The sequence below is a fragment of the Homarus americanus genome, unplaced genomic scaffold (genome assembly GCF_018991925.1).
Source record: "Homarus americanus isolate GMGI-L3 unplaced genomic scaffold, GMGI_Hamer_2.0 scaffold1438, whole genome shotgun sequence".
In the NCBI taxonomy this organism is placed as follows: domain Eukaryota; kingdom Metazoa; phylum Arthropoda; class Malacostraca; order Decapoda; family Nephropidae; genus Homarus; species Homarus americanus.
Window position 1 is genome coordinate 272925 of NW_024753943.1, and position 21706 is coordinate 294630.

Sequence of the window (21706 nt, forward strand, 5' to 3'; positions counted from 1 at the left end):
AATAGCAGTATTATCTGTCTATACCACATGCTAACTTTGGTTAATAGCCATCTTAATAGCAGTATTTTCTGTCTGAGCCACGGCATCCACAACTCCTGTACACACGGCAGAAAGCTACACTACCGCCTCCTCCTCCCTTGACCCCACAGTACAACAACACAACTTGTTATCACCTTACCCTCACTCAACTGCTAATAACCACAACGTAGAGTCCTGGAAGTCCTCATGACGCCACAAACACGAGGTAATCCACAGACAGCAAACGTAAAACATGGAAATAGCGATCAAATACTGTATGACCACACACACACACGTTGCCGCCACCACTGCCCTACCTCTAATGATCACTGGCGAGTGGCGAACCCGAAGTGCTTTTCGATTCCTTAATTTATTGGTTCGCTTTACTGATTCATATGAAAATAATCGACTGGATGGCGGAAAGAACACCATACACGATTGGTCCGTCAGCTATAATCTCATTAATTTTCTTAAATCACTTCTATCCACCATTAGCTAAAATAAAACTGATAATTATTAACGAAAGAGTCAGGGGTTTCGAAGCTTCGTCAAAGATCCGCTCTTACATCACTAAACTAGTCCACAACCAAACAAGCAGTTGGCTTCCATGGTTAGCATAGTAAGCATAATACTTCCATTATTATTATTATAATATATATATATATATATATATATATATATATATATATATATATATATATATATATATATATATATATATATATATATATATATATATATATATATATATATATATATATATATATATATATATATATATATATATATATATATATATATATATATATATATATATATATATATATATATATATATATATATATATATATATGCCCGTACTGCTTATTTGGATGTCAGTAGCATTTTACCGAATCCAGCTGGTATGAAACACAAGGTACCATGTATACTTCATTTTTAGTCCATATAACAAGCGGACTTTGAACATATAATCAACGACCTCACCAGCCAGGACTCGAACCCTCGACCTAATGCATGGGACCAGGGAATGTTACCGACCATGCCACAAGAGCACTAAAAGTAGTTCTAGACTGTGATATTTCACACAAAGCCTGTTCATCGAGCTGATGGGGCTGGTGAGGTCGAATGTATGTATGTATGTATGTTATGTTGTCAAAGTAAGAGAAACAATTGAAACCCTGCAATTGTGTGTAAATGAGGCAGAAAGACAGATCAGCAACTGTACATTTGTGCTTTTAATTTTTCTTTCAGTGCTGCAGTGGGAAATACAGTATGTCTAGCTTGAAAACCAGTGCCACATTTCACTTTCTTGTTAATTTATTTTTAGTAATGATGCACAATAATAATTACAGTGCAGTATGTTGAGGGGATATTCTTGTCAGGTAAATCTTTTTTCTGAAGTTGGTCACTATGTGTCTGGATGGATAAATAATTTGAAACTTTTGTTTATTTTTATTTTAATTTCTTCAAAACTTCCTTCCAAATAAACTATACATATAAAAATTATATTAACAGGTTTTGCTAATACAGTAAAACATGTTACATGATGCAATATACTTTGGTTTCTTCAGATTTGGTGGAATGTAATTCTGTAGTTAAAAAATACACCTAGAATGCAAAGAGCCCCAGTGAAGTTGTTTCATAGATGCCAGCCCAAGTAGAGTCACACAAGGAAAATAGTACAGAAAAGTAGGAGATATTCCAGGGGAATAACAGGCTTTTATTAAAGATGTGTAATAGTTTATTCAGCAGGTGGAGGGGGAGTAGGTGGCTGGGGGAAGGTTAAACTAACAGCCCTAAGCCTGTGGTGAGGAACAATTAAGTCTGGTAAGGTTGCTAGGGGTCCTTTGCTACTAGTTGCTGTCAGAGAAGTTTTTTGCATGTTGGCAACCTGAAAATGAAGAAATTATCATTATTATTATTATGCATATAAGAGGTAAAGTACAGTAGAGACTTGTCAACATGAACATGAAGTTAAGAGCTTGATTAAGATTGAAGTAATCAAACAAATGATTTAATGTGGATGTTCCAGCTAATGTAAAAAAAAAAATGTCCAAATCATTTTATAAAGATTTAATATGTCCAAGGAAAACAAATGCATACTACAGCATTGGTTGGTAACCTGCCATTATTGATGAACCTCCATATCCATTTGGTACAGTACTTAATGTCATGTTCATATTATCTATCATATTTTCTGGTCATTTTTTTTGGTCTTTTAATTTCATCCTTAACTCTTTCCCACTTGCATATGTTTGCAGGGAACCCTCATCCATTCTTCATGTTCCCTTTTTACTTTGTAAGAAAATACCAACTGCCTTCTTTAATTGGCAGGAAATTTTCATATTATTTTCAGCAAATGCTTCAAGTTTCCTATTTTCTTAGAGTCTTTCACAGCTAGACTTACTAAAATGTTTGGGGCTTGTTTTATGTGACCAAGTGTCCCTCAAGGAAGGGAAGCCCCACTCCCGCAAGAGGGAATAAGGAATCAATGTTTATATTTGTTGCACTACTGCTATTTAGTAAGAGAACTAGTAATGGCCAACTAATTACTGATTCCATTTTTGTCTGATTTCGAAATACTATACAGTACAGTATACTGTAGTCTCGATTTACGCGGATTTGGTTTACGCGTTTGGTCATTTACGTGGCACCTTGCCAGACCGACAATTTTTATTTAAGCGGTATTTTCCATCATTTACGTGGGAAGCGGCGCAGGCAGGGTGCGCACAAGGTCGCCCAGTCAACAAAACATTACCGAGTTCTTCACCCGCCACCCACCACAGCCAGCCCAAATCGGTGACAGTGAGGATATGGACTTTGAGGGGTTTGACAAAGAGGCCCTGCAAGCCTCTGTGGTGGATAGTGATACAGGTAATACAAGTGATACAGGTGAGGGCCAATAATCTGCCCTCTGCCTCAGAACCAACCCCCCATCCCCGTGTAGCCAGCCATCTCTTCTACTAACGTAAGTGTTAAAAAACCTAATATTATTGATATTTCTCTTAAATATTAATTGTGTGTGCATACCATCATAAAATTAAGATGTTATTTTTACTACAACGTACGTAACGTATTGTGTCTGGTGAAGTATAATTTGTTTATATACTCGAGATAATTGTTTTTAGCTCATAAAATTCATAGAAATTACCCGGCCAGAATATAATTTACATTGCTGGAATTCTTATAAGATAGTGATTAATTTGAATATAAACATGCTAAAACTTGCATTAGACATACAATTTTAGATCTAATTGAAGAATTTTATTAGACAGACCAAAAATTTTATCATTTGTGCAAAATATATGATGTTTATATTCAAATTATTCGCTGTCTTGCAAGGAATCCAGCAATGTAAATTATATTCTCCTAACTATTATTGTGTGTGCATACCATCATAAAATTAAGATGTTATTTTTACTACAACGTACGTATTGTGTCGGAAAAAGTGTAGTTTGGGGGTCGGCCCAGTCTCTATTTCAATTAATCCCATATGTTCTGTTATTTCGTTTACTTGTTTCTAGGTTCACACGGGCCTCCACGGGTTCAATTGACCGCGTAAATCGAGACTATACTGTATTGTAGAATATAAACTTTAATTTACCAAGTACTTGTACAGTACCTGTAAATGCTACAGATTATCATTACTTTGGGCCTTTCAGAAACCTGTACCATTCATATCACAATATGTTAATTTAACCTTTGCTTAAAAGGATATAAACAGAAAATATTTGGACTACTGTATAGACAAATACTGTGTACTGTACTGTACTATGCAAAACCCCAAACCCAAGATATAAAACTCAGCACAAAGACAACTGATGATTCCATTACAGTGCTTGTACAGTCCGTAAAATATCAACCACCACAAGGTTGGTGGAATACAAAAATGAGCGATAACAACCAATTGACACCATGTAACCACGTATATGTTTTTTACAGTTTTCACGCGGTTTTGTGCTGTTACACACAGCAGGGTGGTCGATCAAGGAGAAAAAACCCATGGCTATTGAAAACAGAAATTGTTTTAACTAAATAAAACATGCATTTGGGTTTTACCATTTTGTCATTTTCTTGAGCTTTAAAGCAATTAATTACATTTATCTTAATAATTTCAATCAAGATCTGTGCAGTGCAGAATATTCATTATAAACTAGCTGAAAAACTATAGTATTTCCATGCCAACCTGGCCCGTAAGCCACGCTCCACTTCCATAAAAATAGCTGATTGGTTCATAGAAAATGTGTGTACTGTATAGCTGTCCATTTATTCAAACTAAATATTTTCAAAATTGGTAAGTGGACCTGTTATTCTCTAAAATAATGTTAAATATCTGGAATATCAAAATGCAAATGATTTCAAGGCATTAGCACTTCAGAAGGGATGTAATTTATTTTAGTAGATTTTTAGTTAAGATTTTTATTGCAAGTAGAGCAGGTCCAATTTTAACTTGCTGAATTTTCATCCCATCCTTTATTTCTCCTTAGTATGTGGTGGCCTTTGGAGTAGTCAGGGAAGTATAAACGTACTGTACTGTATGTGGTGTGGAGCAGTGTTGCTAGAGGCCAGACAACCAGCTTCAGGGGTCTGGTCCATTATATATTTTTTCCAATACCTGTAATGTGTACTGTACAGTATTTTTAAACTGTACAGCATAATAAAACAAAAATATGTACAATCATTAGGTTTTTTTTTCTTGTTTGTGAAATGATTTTGTGTTTTTGGGGTATGATATTGGGTATTTGTATCATTGGGGAATTAAACCCCATTTTCCCATGTGTTTTTCTATTTGAGATGGAAAAGTTCTTCTAATGAATGGAATTTTGGGGAACCTAACCTATTTGTATTTTGAGGGATACTTGTACCTAGAAGTTCTCCTATTTTTTTTTGTAAACCAACAACCCATGATATCCATACTGGCAGCATTTGTGCTCTGTCCTGCATCTCATTTTCCTAAACTACTGAGATATGGCTTCAAACTATGGCAAGAAACCTTCATAGTCTACTGTAGCTATCTTCTTCTGGAACCAAGAGGAATAAATATGCTTATGCTATCAATGAAAAAGTACAGATTCTAGACTTAAATAAAGATGGGGCTAGAGGCGCAAGATTGCATGCAAGAACTGGAACAATGAATTGATGTAAGTACATTACAGTACAGTATTTATGTTAACTCTTGTTTGATTATTATCCTTGTACTGTAATTGTAAACAATACAGTATGGACATGGGTATGTGAAAATTTGATACTGTGTGGGGAAAATGACTGAAGTATATTTTGCAGAAAGACTTAAGTGATGAGGTGTGTGTGTGTTGGGGACGACAGATCTTAACAATTAAGGTTTGGATGAGCAAAGGTGGATAGCAGAAATGTATGTGAAAGTGAAAGTGGATCCCATGTGTATGCATGCCCCATAATGGGCAGTGTGGATATAGCATACTGTATACTAAGCCTTTGGTGCTGTAAATAAAAATATAACTACCGTAACTGACATACATGCAGTAACCGAACTAGTAAAAGCCAAAAGTCTTTACTTACTTGCAATGTGAATTCAGTGCCAGGAAAGGGGGAATCAGCTAGTCCATTGCAGGTTGAGACAGAAGCAGAGGTTGTGCAGGATGGTGACTGGTTCTGAATGATCATCAGTGTGGTCCGGGATGGTAACAAACTTGGGTATTGTGGCTCTGGCAAGGTGCGTAATGTCATCAGGTGTAGTGGACAAGGCAGTGGACGAGTTATGAGATGGGCCCCAGAATTCAGTTGATCAGCATCAAGACCTTCGTTGATGAGTTGAGTAGTTGGATAGTTGAGATCATTAGCTAGGTGATGAGCTGCAAGGGAAAGACGAGCTACTGGTTCTGGGCCTTGTGTATCCTCAACTAACAGCCAATATCGCCCTACAGTGCGTTTCTGATCTGTCACTCCCTCACCCATACCACGTGCATCATCATAGAAGGTCCTTCTTTCCACCATAACTTCAAGCCAGCCCTGTTGCCAAGCTGCAGCTCCCGCAGCATGGTCTGTGAGAAGTGTGAGCCGCCGTCCAGGACCATTGTCCTCAATCATAGCAGCTGAAGTAATTGGGAAGTAATTGCCTTGGATACCAATGCGTTGAACACGTACACGTTTTTGCATGTGGAGACCACTTTGGTCTGTGTAAAAGGTAGGTTCTGCACCATTATCAATATCTGTCATGATGCGCATAAACATTTCCGTTTCACGGAAATGTGGAGGGAATCCAGGTGTCTCTGAACTATTGTAACGGGCACCTAAGTTAAACACATTTTCCATATAAACAGCGGATGCAAGAGGCTGGTGCGTCACATGAAGTATGCGGGTTGTGTGCATTAATACTGTACCAAACATTACACTTAATTCTGATGCCACAGGACCAGAATGAATGAAGAGACGTGGTTTGGCACCTGCCAATACATCTTCCTCGGGTTCTCGTGCATTAGGATCAGGCTTAAATAAATAAGCCCCTGATTTAAACTGTGCAGAAGGGTATGCAGCATAACGAACTGCAGTCTGTGTGACACGACCACTGATCTTATCTGTAATGGAACGTAACATTCCTGTTGTACCGTCAAACAAAAGCTTGAGGTGGTCACTCTCAAGTTGGATATCACCTGGCAAAACATCACGTGCTTCAAATGGTGGAGAGTAATTTTGATCAGGTGCTGGAGCATAATTATTGGAATACACAGATGCACGCAGGTCTGTGGTGGGTCGAGATGTGTGGTGAATACTGTAGGTAATCACACTCAGTGCTGGCAAGTCTGCTACAAAGAGTAACTCAAATTGGGTAGACAGGATAGCCATGCCATTTCCAGTATCATTCCATACTGGATTAATCTGGATAGGCACTTCATGACCATGTTCATCAGTCACTCTGATAGCAAGAGCAGTTACCAAAACTTTGACTACTTCATAGCGTCGTTGTCCCAGAGAATTGAACATTACTATAAGGCGAGGCTGATCACGTGGTATAGCTAACGGCAACTTGCGAGGTAACCGCTCATATGTTGAACGTTCAAAATCTGGATGAAGATGATGCAGGGGTGCAGCCCGATGATCTAAAGCAGCCATTGCAGCTGGTGTGAGAAGCAATGCTTCAGCTGCTTCACCAGCCAGAGCTAATGTATCGTGCAAGCCCTCGTGAAGCTTAATGGCATAGTCGTGCATCACATAAGCTTTAGATGTCCCTGTGATGGCATCATGATGCTGGAATAGACCTAAATTTCGTCTAGCGCGCACTAATTTTTCATAATCCTTTTCTAACAACTGCACCACTCTAGCCTGGCCTTCTTGCTTAGCCCAGGCATATGCCCAAGTGTACAAGATCTCTGCAGAACGTAATGAAGCTTCTAACTGTCGATCAAGCACCTTCCAATAAGGTCTAGTTGTGAAATAGCCACTCCAGTACGCAGGACGCCCTTCACTAAAGATATCACTATAAACAAAGAAGTCCCCTTGAAGGCTTGGATAATCACGCATCCGATTTTGTACTTCAGCAAAATAGTCTTTTAGTGTTCCAAACTGGATAGAGGCATGATATTTAGGATCACCATTGATGTGGGTCAAAAGACGTTGATAACTATTGTACTGTTGGTCCCATTCTGATGCGTGATCGTAGCGGAAGTCATCACCAATGGGGACAAGAACCACATTATGAGGATAGAGTGACCCTGTGCGACCATACTGTTCCAAAAGTAGCTCTGCCTTTTTCTTTACATTGTGGTCATCTATAGGTACAGATTTTATGGTGTATTCTGTGTATTCCCCAGGCACCTGCAAAGAGAAAAATAATTATAAGTAAATAACTCTTCAGAGTTATACTGCAACATTTTATAAAAATAAAATTAAACTTTTTGTGTATCTCACAACACTGTCTGGGTGATGCAATATCATTGTGCAATGTATAATTTACTGAGGTGTGCATGATTAGCATATAATGCAGACAATACGTTATTATTAATTTTATTATTATTATTAGTAGAGGTAGTATTTAAATTACAAGTTGCATACAATATCCTGTCCAGCCTCCTTATCAATAATCACCTGTAGTCTGGCATACTTCCATGTTCTTCCCACCTCCTGCTGAAACTTATGCAACTGTCACCTACTCTAAGGGTGATTGCGGGATGGGGTCTCTACATATCGTGTCTGATTACAACAGGGCTGCCATGTCTGGCAGACCTGGGCAAGGCTACAACCACCCTATACAGTACAGTAAACCCTTGCCATTCGGGAGGGATAGGTTCCAAGAAATGGCGCCAATTGGCAAAACCACGAATAGCAACTTATACTACCTTAGTGCACTACTGTATATCTATACCAAACAACTGACCAGCTGTGGCAGCACTCATCCCCTTTTAACTTGTTTAATAATAAAACTTTCTTTGTCAGGGTCATCACTGACTTCTGCATTTTACATTTCACGCCACTAGCACTGACACTAGGCAGTCTTTTAGAGTACCCATTTCACACAGAAACACTAAAGTTTTGAGAGTACAACACGAGATGCTGCATGGGGTGACTAGTTGTGCTGCAGGAAAAGGCTTGGAAGCTTACCGCGAATCGTCGAAATTGCAAACTCGCGAATGGCAAGGGGTTACTGTACTTAGCATGCTACCATCATATTAATGTTATTTGACTGGTCCTATGCATAAATGCATGTCTTATAAATGCCTTTTCATATGTGCTTATACAGCATATCCCATGGATGTTAAATACTGTACATTAAGCAAGTGTCATTGATTTCCTTTATGTGAGAGCATACAAAAATCACTCAATAAATATGAGGCATAAGTGACCATAATAGACATTCGAAATAATGTGGACAGTTTTAGGCTTCGCCATGAGTGGAGTTTGAGTGAGGGATTGCGGTGGTGTTAGTCAAATAACATTGTCGTTCACACGGATATCAGATATTGAGCCTGGTACTCACATTTAATAATTACAATCCTTTGGAATTTGAGAATGTTCATAGTGTAGGCAATTGATTTTTTTCTTTTTTCACCATTTTACTGTTTTACCATACAGTATATGACTACTGAGATACTATTGCAAAATCCCTTATCATGACCCTCATATCATTTAATCTATCAGATGATATAATATTGTACAGTATTCTAACATACAACAAACTCATACAAATAGTGTTTCTCCCCAAGTGTTGCAAAGCTCATGTGAATGGAGAACTGTATGGATATGATTACTGGTAATTTGCAACAGTGTTTTTATCAAACATCACTTCATGTAAAACAAAGAGAGAGAGAGAGAATACAGTACAGTATGTCCCAGTCTGGATTACATGTATTGTACGTATAGGCTTGGAAATCCTATCTCCAGAAAGATCTAACATACCTAGAAAAGGTGCAACACACAGCATCTAAAATGATTCCTGAACTATGTCATCTCGATAAAAAAATGATTTTTCAAGTAAACTGAAGGCCTTAGTACTAAAAATCCTTCAGACAAGACACAATAGGGCACATTAAAAATCCTGAAAGGGATAGAAAACGTGAACCGGGGACCTTTTTTGTGATGTCACGCACCACCAACACAAGAGAACATAACTACAAGCTCACCAAGTTATCATGCAGAAAGAATACAAGGAAATACTTTTTCACACAAAGGGTGGCAGACCTGTTGAACAGTCTACTAGCCCAAGCTGTGGAATCACGAATAGTACTGGCCTGGATAAAATTATCAAGAGCATTGGCACTGGCCTTCTTCACTCAGAATGGCCACCCAGTACCATTAGGTAAATAAGTATTTTTAAAGACCCCCCCAGTACTTAATAAACCACACTGACTTACCTTCCGGAAGTCATATCCAAGGCAAATCTGAGGATGTGGGCCACAGGAATGTTTGATAGAGTATATATCATAAGGTCGGTTATGACAGAGGATGTCATTTTCTCCAGTAGAGTCCCATACTTGTCTCCACTGGAAATCTCCAAGCTGTTGTTCAGCCAACCACTGTTTCCAAGCATAGTGTATCCTCTGGACAACAGTGGCCTTCACACCTGACTCTTGTAATAGATATGGTACAGCTGCTCCATGGCCAAAAGGATCCACTGACCAACCACTGACTGGCCGGACTCCAAGGATGTTAGACAACCACTGGTGACCTGCAAAAGTTAGTTATGAAGGACTCTTCAACAGAATGGAAGTTCAAAAGTTACTACATAAATAAATGGGTAACATGAAGTACTGTACTCTTTAATTCTAAACATCATTTTAAGGTATTAGTTAAAAAAAGAAGGACCATACAGTACAAGGTACTTATATCTATGATTCATTTCTATATACAGTACAGTAAAGTATATTACAGGGGCCCCCTAAATTCTTGGGGATTAGGTTCTCAAAATGACTGCACACACATATTTACAATACAGGTAAAGGAAATTACTGTCTCTAGAACGAATGGCTTCCTGTCCCAGCCTCAAAAATACCGGCAACTTTAAAACTACCCACAGACATTCTTGGGTTCATCCAGAGTGTCATCTGCGAATAATAGAGGACCGCAAAATAAAAATCCGCAAACTTGGGGGCCCCCTGTACCTGTATAGTTCCAAATATTAAAACAGATGAATTTTCAGTAATGTACCATGACATTTGAAATACTGTACGTACTGCAATTAATACTGTACGCTGTACAGTATATTAAATAGAAATGGATTAAAAATTTTTTTTTTTACAATGTACTGTATAGTAATGTACTACAGTATAGTTATATATATATGAGAACCTGTAAAGTACACAGGTAAAATAGGTGATTTTGTTTTTATTTAATACAGTAGTACTGATCTGATGCTTTAAATTTTTACTGAAAATATAATTCAGCTAAAAGTACTGAATGTCCTTGATATACTGGACTGTATATCTTAAGTGAATGTACTGTATCTGTACTATTGGCAAGAAATAAATGGTTACAGGTGATTTACAGTATACAGTGCTGTAGGATGTAGTCCTTCAGCTCACTGCAATGTATATGAAGCAAACCTTAAATATAACACTATTCAATAATTGCATCAAGTTAAAAGTTAAAATTTTGAATATTCAATAATATACCTACGTTTGAAATTAATTTAAGAAATGATTGGTTCATTCAAACCAGAAGTCATTATACTGTAGGCCTATACTGTATGACTTCCCCAAATTTATCCCAAGTTACCCAAGCTTAGGAGAGAAGCTCAGCAATGTTTAGCAAAGTTTTGTACAACTGTTGAATTGTTTGGCTTCTTTTTAATTCACAATTTAAATTTGGCAAAAGTAAATACCATACAATACATCTGTTTATACAGTCTACAGTCCCGTACTGTACATTGACTGGGGAAATATTTATCCTTGTGAGCATATATTTGTTTGGCTATAATAGCACAAACATTATTTTTGTCAGCATCATCACTGAGTTATGGCCATTATCATAAGCTATCACTGATATAATGGTTATTACTAAATTTATTAAATAATTTTAAAGACCTCTAATTGTAAATGAACCATGTGGTAATTAGTATAGGTCAATCTTATATTTTTTGTTGACGTTGAGTGGATTCTGACTTTTTGGAATGATCTGGTGTTATAGTGTACTGATCTCATTAGTACATGTTAGTTAACACACGTATTATGATTCGTATTACGCTCCATAGTCACTAAAACATGTAGCTATGCCTTAATTATTGAGTCCCCCATCTGAGACGCCCGTTTTCTCACCGTTTCAGTATGCCTGAGTACTCCGATTTTCTCTCAAGTAGAGCTGAGACTCTAGTATTCCTTAGTATGTTATGTCATGTGCGATTTGAAATAGAAACAGAATACCGATGTTGTACAGTAAGTTAGATAAGTCTGATTACAGATGAAACATTCGAGATCCCTTGTGAGTGATGTTGAAAGCTTCAACTGTATTTACTGTTAGTGAAATTGTCAAATAAGTTAGAGTCTGCCAGTAGAAGTATTGACGCCAAATTGCTACTGAAGTTAGGTCATTTTGATTGCCAATCGTCAGAGAATCAAATTATCAGTAGAAAGCTATGCAAGATCTTAATTATTGAGTCCCCCATCTGAGACGCCCGTTTTCTCACCGTTTCAGTATGCCTGAGTACTCCGATTTTCTCTCAAGTAGAGCTGAGACTCTAGTATTCCTTAGTATGTTATGTCATGTGCGATTTGAAATAGAAACAGAATACCGATGTTGTACAGTAAGTTAGATAAGTCTGATTACAGATGAAACATTCGAGATCCCTTGTGAGTGATGTTGAAAGCTTCAACTGTATTTACTGTTAGTGAAATTGTCAAATAAGTTAGAGTCTGCCAGTAGAAGTGACGAATCCCTGACCTCGTCCTTGGGGCCAAATTGCTACTGAAGTTAGGTCATTTTGATTGCCAATCGTCAGAGAATCTGATGTTTGTATTGAAATTATTGTCAGTTTCATATTTTAGAAAGTAATTAATATCCTGAAAAGAATGTGTCAGTCTTCTTATCTCCAAGATCTAATTGCAAACTCTCAGTAGGCCCTTGTCTGTATTTTGATGAGGTAGTAAGAAAGACGTTGCCAACTTGTGCGTTTGACGTCCATTTCATTATTGCCAGGCAAGCTCGAACTCTGATTAAATTGTATCAACAGATGTAAGAAAGTGATCTGACCCATGATATTGATTTTCATAGTCAGATGTACAGAAATTGATTTAAATTAACATGACGTAAATATCGTCTGTGTCTTTGCCAGACGTATGAGTGTTTGTAAATGAGTTTAGACTTTAGACACGACTTTCTGATGCTCCCCCCATCGTATCTCAGTTGACCCGCCTTACAATAGGAGGAGGTGCTACATTTTGAGGAGCGGTGTAATCCAAGAAGGGATCTGGTAAAGGGGTCATATTTTGTACATACTGTAATTTCATTTTTCTATTTATACAGGGATGAGGGGCTAAAAAAAAATATTCTATTACGTTTTCGGTGCAAATTTATATTTTTCAAGTGTTTTAACCGATATGTCCTCCCCAATTACCAACAATATTGGTTGTTCAAAGTGAACAGGGCAGAAACATAATAATAGAATAAAGTATTATTATTTTTTTGCTCTATATCCGTATATAAATGAAAAGAGGAAGTTCTATGTTAAACCTAAATCGAATCTTTACCCTCTATGTTTATCCCGGGTTCCTCGGCCATGTAACCCCACTGGTGTTCCTCTTAAGTTCCTTGGTCAAACGTGTAACTCATCTGGTGCTCCCCATAGGTACTCACCTTCAATCAGTTGGTCCAGCATGGCATAGAGATGGACATTCGCCTCGTCCGTCATCACCCAGCCGCCTGTGGCTATTTCCAGGCGGCCCGACGACACCAAGTCCTTGAGCTGCTGTCTCAACGTCGGGTGCGCCCTACGGACACACACACATACTTAGTCCAGCCAAATAAAAAACTTGCTGAAACCAGTCACATAGCATCATCATCAATAACTCCTTATCATACTACTTGCTCTTGACACCCACACTTATCAAGCTAGTGTCTCTGAAGCCATACACAAATATGCGCGTGTTGAAGGGGCGGGGGGGAGGGGGATGGGACTAAGCAGCAGTGCCCCCTCTCAGTGCCCCCTCAGATCTTGCATATACCAATTATAACAATTATACCAATTGATCATAGTTGGTTATATGTGCTGTAATTTAATTGTAAACGTTTGTATAGTAAGATTAGGAGCATTGAACTGATGTGTGTGAAATTTTTTAATTGTAGCAGTTAATTTTGAATTCAATAATTATCTAAATGGGTCTAATTTTATTTTCATTATAACTGCCAAGAAAAAAACAACAACTATAATACTCTATGCTGTAATAAATGGGACAATAAAAATAAATTTTTGTTTTTGGAATTATATAGTAAAGGACTATCATCTATGTATAAAAAAGGAGGTCATGTATACGAGAGTTGCATAAAAATATATCACAGACAACTGGCACGGCGGCGCCATCATCACCACCTATTGTATAACGGCAGGGTAATTTATAGGGGCTGCTTGAGGACCACACTCAGAGAAAATTTGTTTGTGCCTCCTTAAACATTCTAGTTGCCTCCCCCCCAAGAGCATAACCATGTAGACCTCAGTGAACGTAATAGAGTTGATGCCTCAGCCAAACTCGCATCTAACAAAGACTGCTGAATACAATCTAGGTCTATCAAAGGGAACCCTAAAAACTGTAATCAGGAAGGAACAAGCTGATAAATTATAAGCAAGCAGACAAATGCAATCCATTGTGTACCATGAGGATATGTATCAAGTAGAACATGTTAATGGAGTAAGTAACGAGATCACTATACAGTATTACAAGATGTAACCACCGGACCAAGGTTAGGATAAAAGTACCTCCGGCAATATGCCCTTCAGATAGATATGCACAAAACTCATTGCATAAGGGGTGGCTAGACTTATGGCCACACACTCGAATAAGATATTCTATAGATTGTGAAAAAATATAACTTTTTAAAGCCAGGTTTTAGCACAGTGTGTGTGAAATGACACAACACTTTATCTCTAATGGCACGATATAGGTAGTAGGCAGCTATCAAACTGGGAGGTACTACTGCCTGGAAAGATATTGGAAGCATAATGTGTTGTCTGTGGTAGACCCTGCTGCCATATGGCATCACAAAAATTATGACCAAGTCCCAAGTTGCTGATCTGACTTTCTGCCTCATTTACACACAATTGCAGGGTCACAATTGTTTCTCTTACTATTGACAACACAACATGCTGTATATTGTTTCTCACTCTTGATTTATTTTTTCGTTTGTGTATCTATTTATGGTTATTATTATTATTAGTATTTTTATCTATTTTGATTAATTAATATTAATTATTATTATTATTATTATTATTATTATTATTATTATTATTATTATTATTATTACTATTACTGTATTATTATATTTTCGCCCCCCCTCGCCCCCCCCCCCAGGCCCTCATGTGAATCAGTGACCTGTGCTCCGGTGGGCTCATCCCCGCAAAAAAAAAAGAAAAAAAAAGATGAGACATGTTAAGATTATGTCCACTTTTTTTACATCGAGTACCTAAGTAAATTTCTACGTATAGAATAAAAAAAACACCCATTATACTTTAATGTCTCTCATCCAGATGTGAAGAACAAAGTTTGTGACCAAAACATATGGCCTCATACTGCAGTATATCACTGAAGCAGGAGTGAATAAATGAACTCCCACAGGTATATAGAGAACTAAACAAAAAATGTACAGGTATTTGAAAAACTCTAACATTCAAAGTCACTATATTCTGACCACTGGGGGTCTATTATACACATCCATTGGGACCTCTGCTCTGTAGGCCTAATCCTTTTTGAGCTACCATACTCGCAGGATAAGTATGGGTGCACAATAAACTAGCCGCTGTATGTGAATTTTGTTTTTAAGAAATATCCCCACATTAGCTTCTTGGTAACTATTACTTACTTTAAACTTCTCGTCACTGATCTTCAGTTCTTGTTTGACCAGAAAAGATACAGTATTCCATTTTACTCTATTACTTTTAAGAAATTACTCTTGTGCAACAAAATTTTAAATTCAAGTAATGACCACGTACTGTACTGCTGTCATATGGCTTTCTTTGTGTACAAGAAACTGTGACATGATATTAAGTTGGATTGATCCAAAGTATATTTACTTTTTTTAAATGGAGAGTTCTATCTCTTAATTTTTAATTGTTGGACTAGTGTAATTACTTATCTTGTTACACGCTTAATGTACATATATAAATGCCATTCACGTTGAATCTATTTGTTAGCAAAATGAAATATTAAAGCAGTAAATGCTTCGAATCAACATTATGTTCCTGCAGGGACGTAACAGTGGGCCTGTTCCTCGCTTAAAAGATAATATGTACGAAGTATTACGTACAAAATACTAACTGCCTTGGGCAGCTGCAAAAGACACTACAGTTGTGTACGGGAAACACGTACCTCACTGGAGCAAAAGTCACTCTAAGGGATGAATGTAACCTCGATGTTTCTAGTTACTTAAGTTGTGTGCAATTATGCACTCACTACCTCCTGGAAATAGATGCTACTGCTGCTTGGGCCAAATGTAGCTGCGCTAAAGCTACCGTTACTTCGGAAAAACATTCAGAATTAGAATAAGTGACCAATAGACAATACTTATGTGTAATTTATTGGAAGTAATTGCACAATTCAGAGCTGCTGTTGCTTTCAGTTAGTGTATAGAGATTACAGTCGAGTATAAAATAATACATGAATAAAGTTGGCAAGAGAATGAAATTTACATTTCGTGATATATCCTATATCAGTGGCCCAGTAAAACTGCGATGATTCAATTCATAGTTCATTTATTTGATATTTATTAGGCAATAATGCAAGTATAGGTGGTAGTAGAACTGGACTACTTGTGCCGTATTTCAAACACGCATTATATATAAAATTAATTATGATCAATGTGACTGCACAATTGAAACTGGGTACACAGTAAAGCCTAAGCTTTAAGTTATACAATAAGTGGCATACGTTTAAGACTTAAAGTTGCAGTAGGATAAAATCACGAGCATCATTAACATCGGCGAGCCTGGGAACTTTACTCGGCAGCAGATACTGAACTGCTACATATAATTTGTTGATCATAAAAGAACCAAACTAACCTACTGTACCATACCAAACCAAATCTAACCTACCTAAACTTGAGCTTCACCAAAACATTATTGTATTGTATTATTTAAGTTAAGTTTGGTAGGTTAATTTGGTTAATTTAATGAACGAGAAATTTTTATATTTTATCACCAGCTTCCTAGTTCAAAAAGATATCGCCAAGCAAGCAAGCAAGCAAGATGAAAACAAAGAATTAATAATTAATACGCACTTAAATAATTATCAGATTTGGAGAAAGACCATTACACACGGGAAGTGGCAACGAACAACAATTCAATGTTGCGGCAGTTGACATTTGATTTTTCATGAGTAAAACCTGAAGGAATCTCCATTCAAGCTCATTTCACCTGAAGATTTACCGCCCTAAACCTCACCCCCACCCCCACAAATAGTGTTAGGGTGATTAATCTTAGGTGAAATAAGCTGGGGTGGAGAATTTCAGGTGATCCAAAAACCCGTAAAATGTAATTCCTCGTCATATATATGGGGATATCCTCCCAGAGCATGCAGCAAACAACTATCCCAGGAAATGCAATTTACAAAGTTTTATTATTAGGAGTTCAAAACTGTACTTTTACATCCTTCATTGCTAATTCTGTACCTCCTGCTGTTATGCCTTATATAAACGGCATTGTTCCATCTTCCACTGTTCCCGCAACACACGCACGGATAAAACGACCAACTTGTGCTGTATTTTCCCCCAGCTTATTTTCCGGCGTCCAATTAAACTACCGCTGTTATTTAGTGTGTTTAACTTTTAAATTCCTTTCTCCCTCGGTATTCAATTACATACTTGAATTCTGAACTTTTCACCCGAACGGCTGTCTGAGTTAGTGAAATGCCTCTCGTGTAAATTAAATACTTCACTTGTTTATCAAATGCCTCCCTTGTAAATGAAATGCTGCTCTTGCATATTTATTACGCTCTTATATTAAAGATCCCCTTTGATGCCTTTATCAAAAGACTCCCTTATACCGTATACAAATGCCTCTCCCGTATATCAAATGCCTCTCTTATGTATTGAATGCCTCTACATTATATTCATGCTTCTCGTGAATATTAAATCAAGGGCACCGCCAAGGTAAATTTGTTCTTCTTCCTCTTTTCCACTGTGATGATTTCTTAGACACGTGGCAATAATTACCGTATTTGTAAATTGTTTACAGAAATTTCCACAGATATCTAGACGGTGATTTTAAGATTGCATTTAAGGAGCAACGGTGAAAGGTGTTAGGGTCCCTGTGTGTGTGTGTGTGTGTGTGTGTGTGTGTGTGGTACAATGGGTTACATGTAGGGCCCACTCTTAAATACCCTGTTTTATGAAGAAAATGCTATTTAATTATTAAGTAAAACAGTTTCTCACTGAAATACTAAAACATTGAAATAAGCAAAAAACTAAGAGTTTCTTCTTTGACCATTACACCTAGTCTATAACAAGTTCAAATATGGATATACTGTAATTTGCTTGACGTTACAACATACCGGTACTTGCCAACCCTAGAAACCTAGAAACTCCCGAGGCATGCTATTGATTTCACTAATGTTTTAGTCACCGAAATAAGTGGTAAAAATTATAGCCTTTTAATATGTTTAACGTGTTATATTTACACGACGTGTAGTGGATACTCTCCTAAAGTGATGCCAGGACCCTGGCATCCAAATCCCTCTTTGTAAAAAGGCTAGCAACGCTTTTGTGGAATGTTTCTTTTGCAATTTAAATGAAATGGTTCGCTTTCATAATCCCTACGTCCTACCTCTGCATTGTTCTTTACAAGCTTAACATTATCAGGGTATGGAGAGTTACAGTTTGTTTGGACAAAGTTTTTAAAACAACTTTGACAGCCTTTCGTGCATGTGACACAAGTGATGGCGTTGGTTTTTATTAAAAAACAAACAAACAAAAAAACTTTATACATCAGAGAAGGTTAAAAATAATATATCAATGAACATAAAGTTGGAAAGCACAATCACGGACAACATATCAGGTAAGTAAATACAATAGTATGGATGTGATCCCTCTCCCGGGAGGTTATGTTAATAATTTGGTGTTGTGTGTCGGGGCCGGGAGGAGCAGGTCTGTGGGTCTGACAGGCCACCAGCGGCGAGGCCAGTATAGCCAATTAAGGCACAGCTGGGCAGTGGGCAGCCTGCCATCTGCGGGTTCTGAGCCTGTTTGTACACATAAGATCTATTTTTTCACCGTTTCAACAACGTATATTAATAAATAGTCCTGCATATAACATGCACAGATCTATTTCTGCTTAGTTTAAACAATTATAGTAATATTATAATTATATGAGCTAAATGTAATGATAATCTGGCGGGTCAAATACACAAAAATACATGTAATTCGGCTTGGAAGACACTGGCTGATAGTACGTGACTACGTATCGTTAAATTTTTCAATATCTGTCTGGTGTTATTTCTTTTTCTGTATATAGGTAGTCTTATAATGACTTATCGAGCCACGAGAAAAATAAGCAAATGCTGACGAAATTCATAATGTTCGTCAGTCATAAAATATAAGAAATATTCAAGTTGAGGAACATCATTTGGTGGTAGATATTGTGATTTGGAAAATTACATTTTTGATGTAATCGTGAAAATTATTAACGGCTCCCAGCCTAAGAGACATTTAAAGTTTTGTAGTTTTGAAGGTTTTCTTCAGAAATCCATTAGTGGTGATAGTCTATTAACCCCTTGTGTACGAGCTTCCCCCTGGATTGAATAAAATCGTATGGCGTGTAGCCAAATAAAATATTAAAGTGGCGTCTCCATAGTGAAGGGGGTTTCTTATTTTGTAATTTTGAGGTTAGTTGTGGACTAAATTTTTGTGTATTAGCTCAAGTCAAATTAGTTAGGTGTAGGACTGTCTGGTCTCAGAAGCAGTGGCCCGCTACGCCAAATTAACCCAATGCAGATAAAAATCATAATGAAAACGTATATAGTTGCCATCTCCCAAATGGTACGCCACCAACAGCTCCCCAGGCCTGTACCGCTGCAACAATATTATGGTTGCATACAGATGCATATCATTATGACCAGGGCTGACGCCGTGGCTGGAGAACATGTTCTGTTCGCAGCTCTCCCGCCCCTCACGATATAAACTCTACTTCATTCACCGATACTTTTAGTAATATCCAAAAGACGAATTTCCCGATATGTTATGGTGTTTTGTTTTTCTCCAAGATATCAGATGGACGTGGCTTACTAGAGTATAAGGGAGTGTCATACCTTTTCTGTTTGATATAACATTCTGTAAAAACCCTTACCTACCAAAACTCATTTACATCCCGAACTAACACACCGTGGTACTTCTTAACTTAGTAGTTTTCCTATCTCCTATAATCTCCATCAAATGTCTTCGGCCTTTTTCTAATAAACAACCACACATCCGTTAATCTCAGCTTATAAATATTATCATAGTTGCTAAAATAAGTAAGTGGTAAATATGTTATCATATTATAGAATAGAAGAATCACAATATCATCTCAACTGTGGCTTACCTTTCATACCAGAGAGAGAGGAAGGAAATCTCTGACCATATAAAAGTCATGTTAGTATGTACTCTGAGTTTTTCTATCATGTTCTGGAGGATCTTGCTCGTCTGGTGGAAGTAGTACTCCTCGTAGGTCTTCAACCATCCTGGATCATTGTGCGAGTGTGGCATCAAAAATACCTGCGGACAAAGAAAACAGTCAGAAAATGGGTCAAATTATTCACGGTAAACTTTTACATTTAATAGCGTGTTTAAATAATCGGAATAAATCCTCCATAAAGATATGAAAGATTCAGTTAATCAGAGTATTGTTCTCATGTCTGAGGGTTGGCGACCACAGTCCTCCCCTCTAAATGTTTTCGGACTGTTTTTACCATCGCCCACGATTTTGTATCTCTGGGGACCTATTTTTTTTATTTCATTTATCCATCCCAGTTTTTGCCTTCCCCTGGTGCTCGTACCCTCACTTTGACCATTAACATTTCTGTTATTATTCCTCCATCCCTAATTATATGACCAAGGTATCTAGTTTTTCTTTTCTGTACATTTAAATTTCAAAGTATTCTCTGAATTTCTTTGGTAACCTTAGTACTTTTTCATTTTTTTTAACCTATACCTACCTATTTACCTACTGGCCACCCACTAAAGGTGACCATGCCGAGGGAAGGAGACCAGTGGCCTGTGTAAGACCCTCCATTGTTCTTGGTAATTTTGTCAAGAGCTATTTTGAAGCCCGATCAGCAGTACTGTACTGTTCTTGAGTTCATTGCTTGGGCTGGTAGACCGTTCCATAGGTCTACCAGCCTGTGTGAAAAAGTATTTCCTTATATTCGTTCAGCATGATAACTTGGCGAGCTTGTAGTTATTCCTGTCAGTGTAACTTATTCTTGACATTTGCCTATTATATGACAGCCTCACTGAAATGGATATAGTGAAAAAAAAGGTGTTACTCTTCTCCAGTATAACTAAAAAAATATTAATATGTATCACTGCTACGACGTTAAAAGTCACATTTAAATTACCATACTAAATAATACCACTTAAATAAAGATGTTTTCAAACCCATATTTATGTTTATACTGTGTTGTTAAATTCAGATTTTATTGTTGATAACCTATGCTGTGTTTCTTAACTTGAGCCACTTGGTTAAGATTATGAGAAAAGGACAACAAGGTAAAGTAAATTAAAGTAGAATAAAATGTAAGCGAATTCCAGAAAAGAATCCTATATTTTCCTTCACCCACAAAGTTTTATAAGCATGCAGTTCGGTATGTGGAGTAGATTAGCGCCACTGATAACAATCCTGGAAATCTTAGGGTTGAAAGGCCTGTAATCCGGGTGTTTTAAGGGGATATACGGTGAATATGGAAAATAATATATATATTTTTTGGAGTATCTACACAGACGCCGATGAAGTTCAGAATAATTATAATTAAAGATCGCGAGATTCGATATTTGCACTGAACAGAAAGCATACACTATCAACGTTTTACTTTTGTGCTTCAAAGATATT

At 37.3% G+C, this 21706-nt stretch overlaps 1 protein-coding gene across 1 annotated transcript; it reads right to left on the reverse strand.

Moving 5' to 3' along the window:
• Positions 1-1458: 1458 nt before the first annotated feature.
• LOC121855656 (alpha-mannosidase 2-like) lies at positions 1459-20393 on the reverse strand. Its single transcript, XM_042350723.1, has 5 exons — positions 20201-20393; positions 13276-13409; positions 9843-10156; positions 5557-7809; positions 1459-1909 (listed from the first exon to the last, which is right to left on the reverse strand). Exons 1-5 carry the CDS (start codon positions 20362-20364, stop codon positions 1760-1762), a joined length of 3015 nt encoding a protein of 1004 aa, XP_042206657.1. The 5' UTR covers positions 20365-20393; the 3' UTR covers positions 1459-1759.
• Positions 20394-21706: the final 1313 nt, after the last annotated feature.

Excerpts from the sequence above, each read along its gene's own strand:
- LOC121855656 (XM_042350723.1), bottom strand. The coding sequence starts at position 20,364 with ATGCCACACTCGCACAATGATCCAGGATGGTTGAAGACCTACGAGGAG. Across the intron at positions 7,810-9,842 it reads TTGGATATGACTTCCGGAAG|GTGCCTGGGGAATACACAGA; the intron begins GTAAGTCAGTGT and ends TTCTCTTTGCAG. Across the intron at positions 1,910-5,556 it reads GCACTGAATTCACATTGCAA|GTTGCCAACATGCAAAAAAC; the intron begins GTAAGTAAAGAC and ends CTTCATTTTCAG.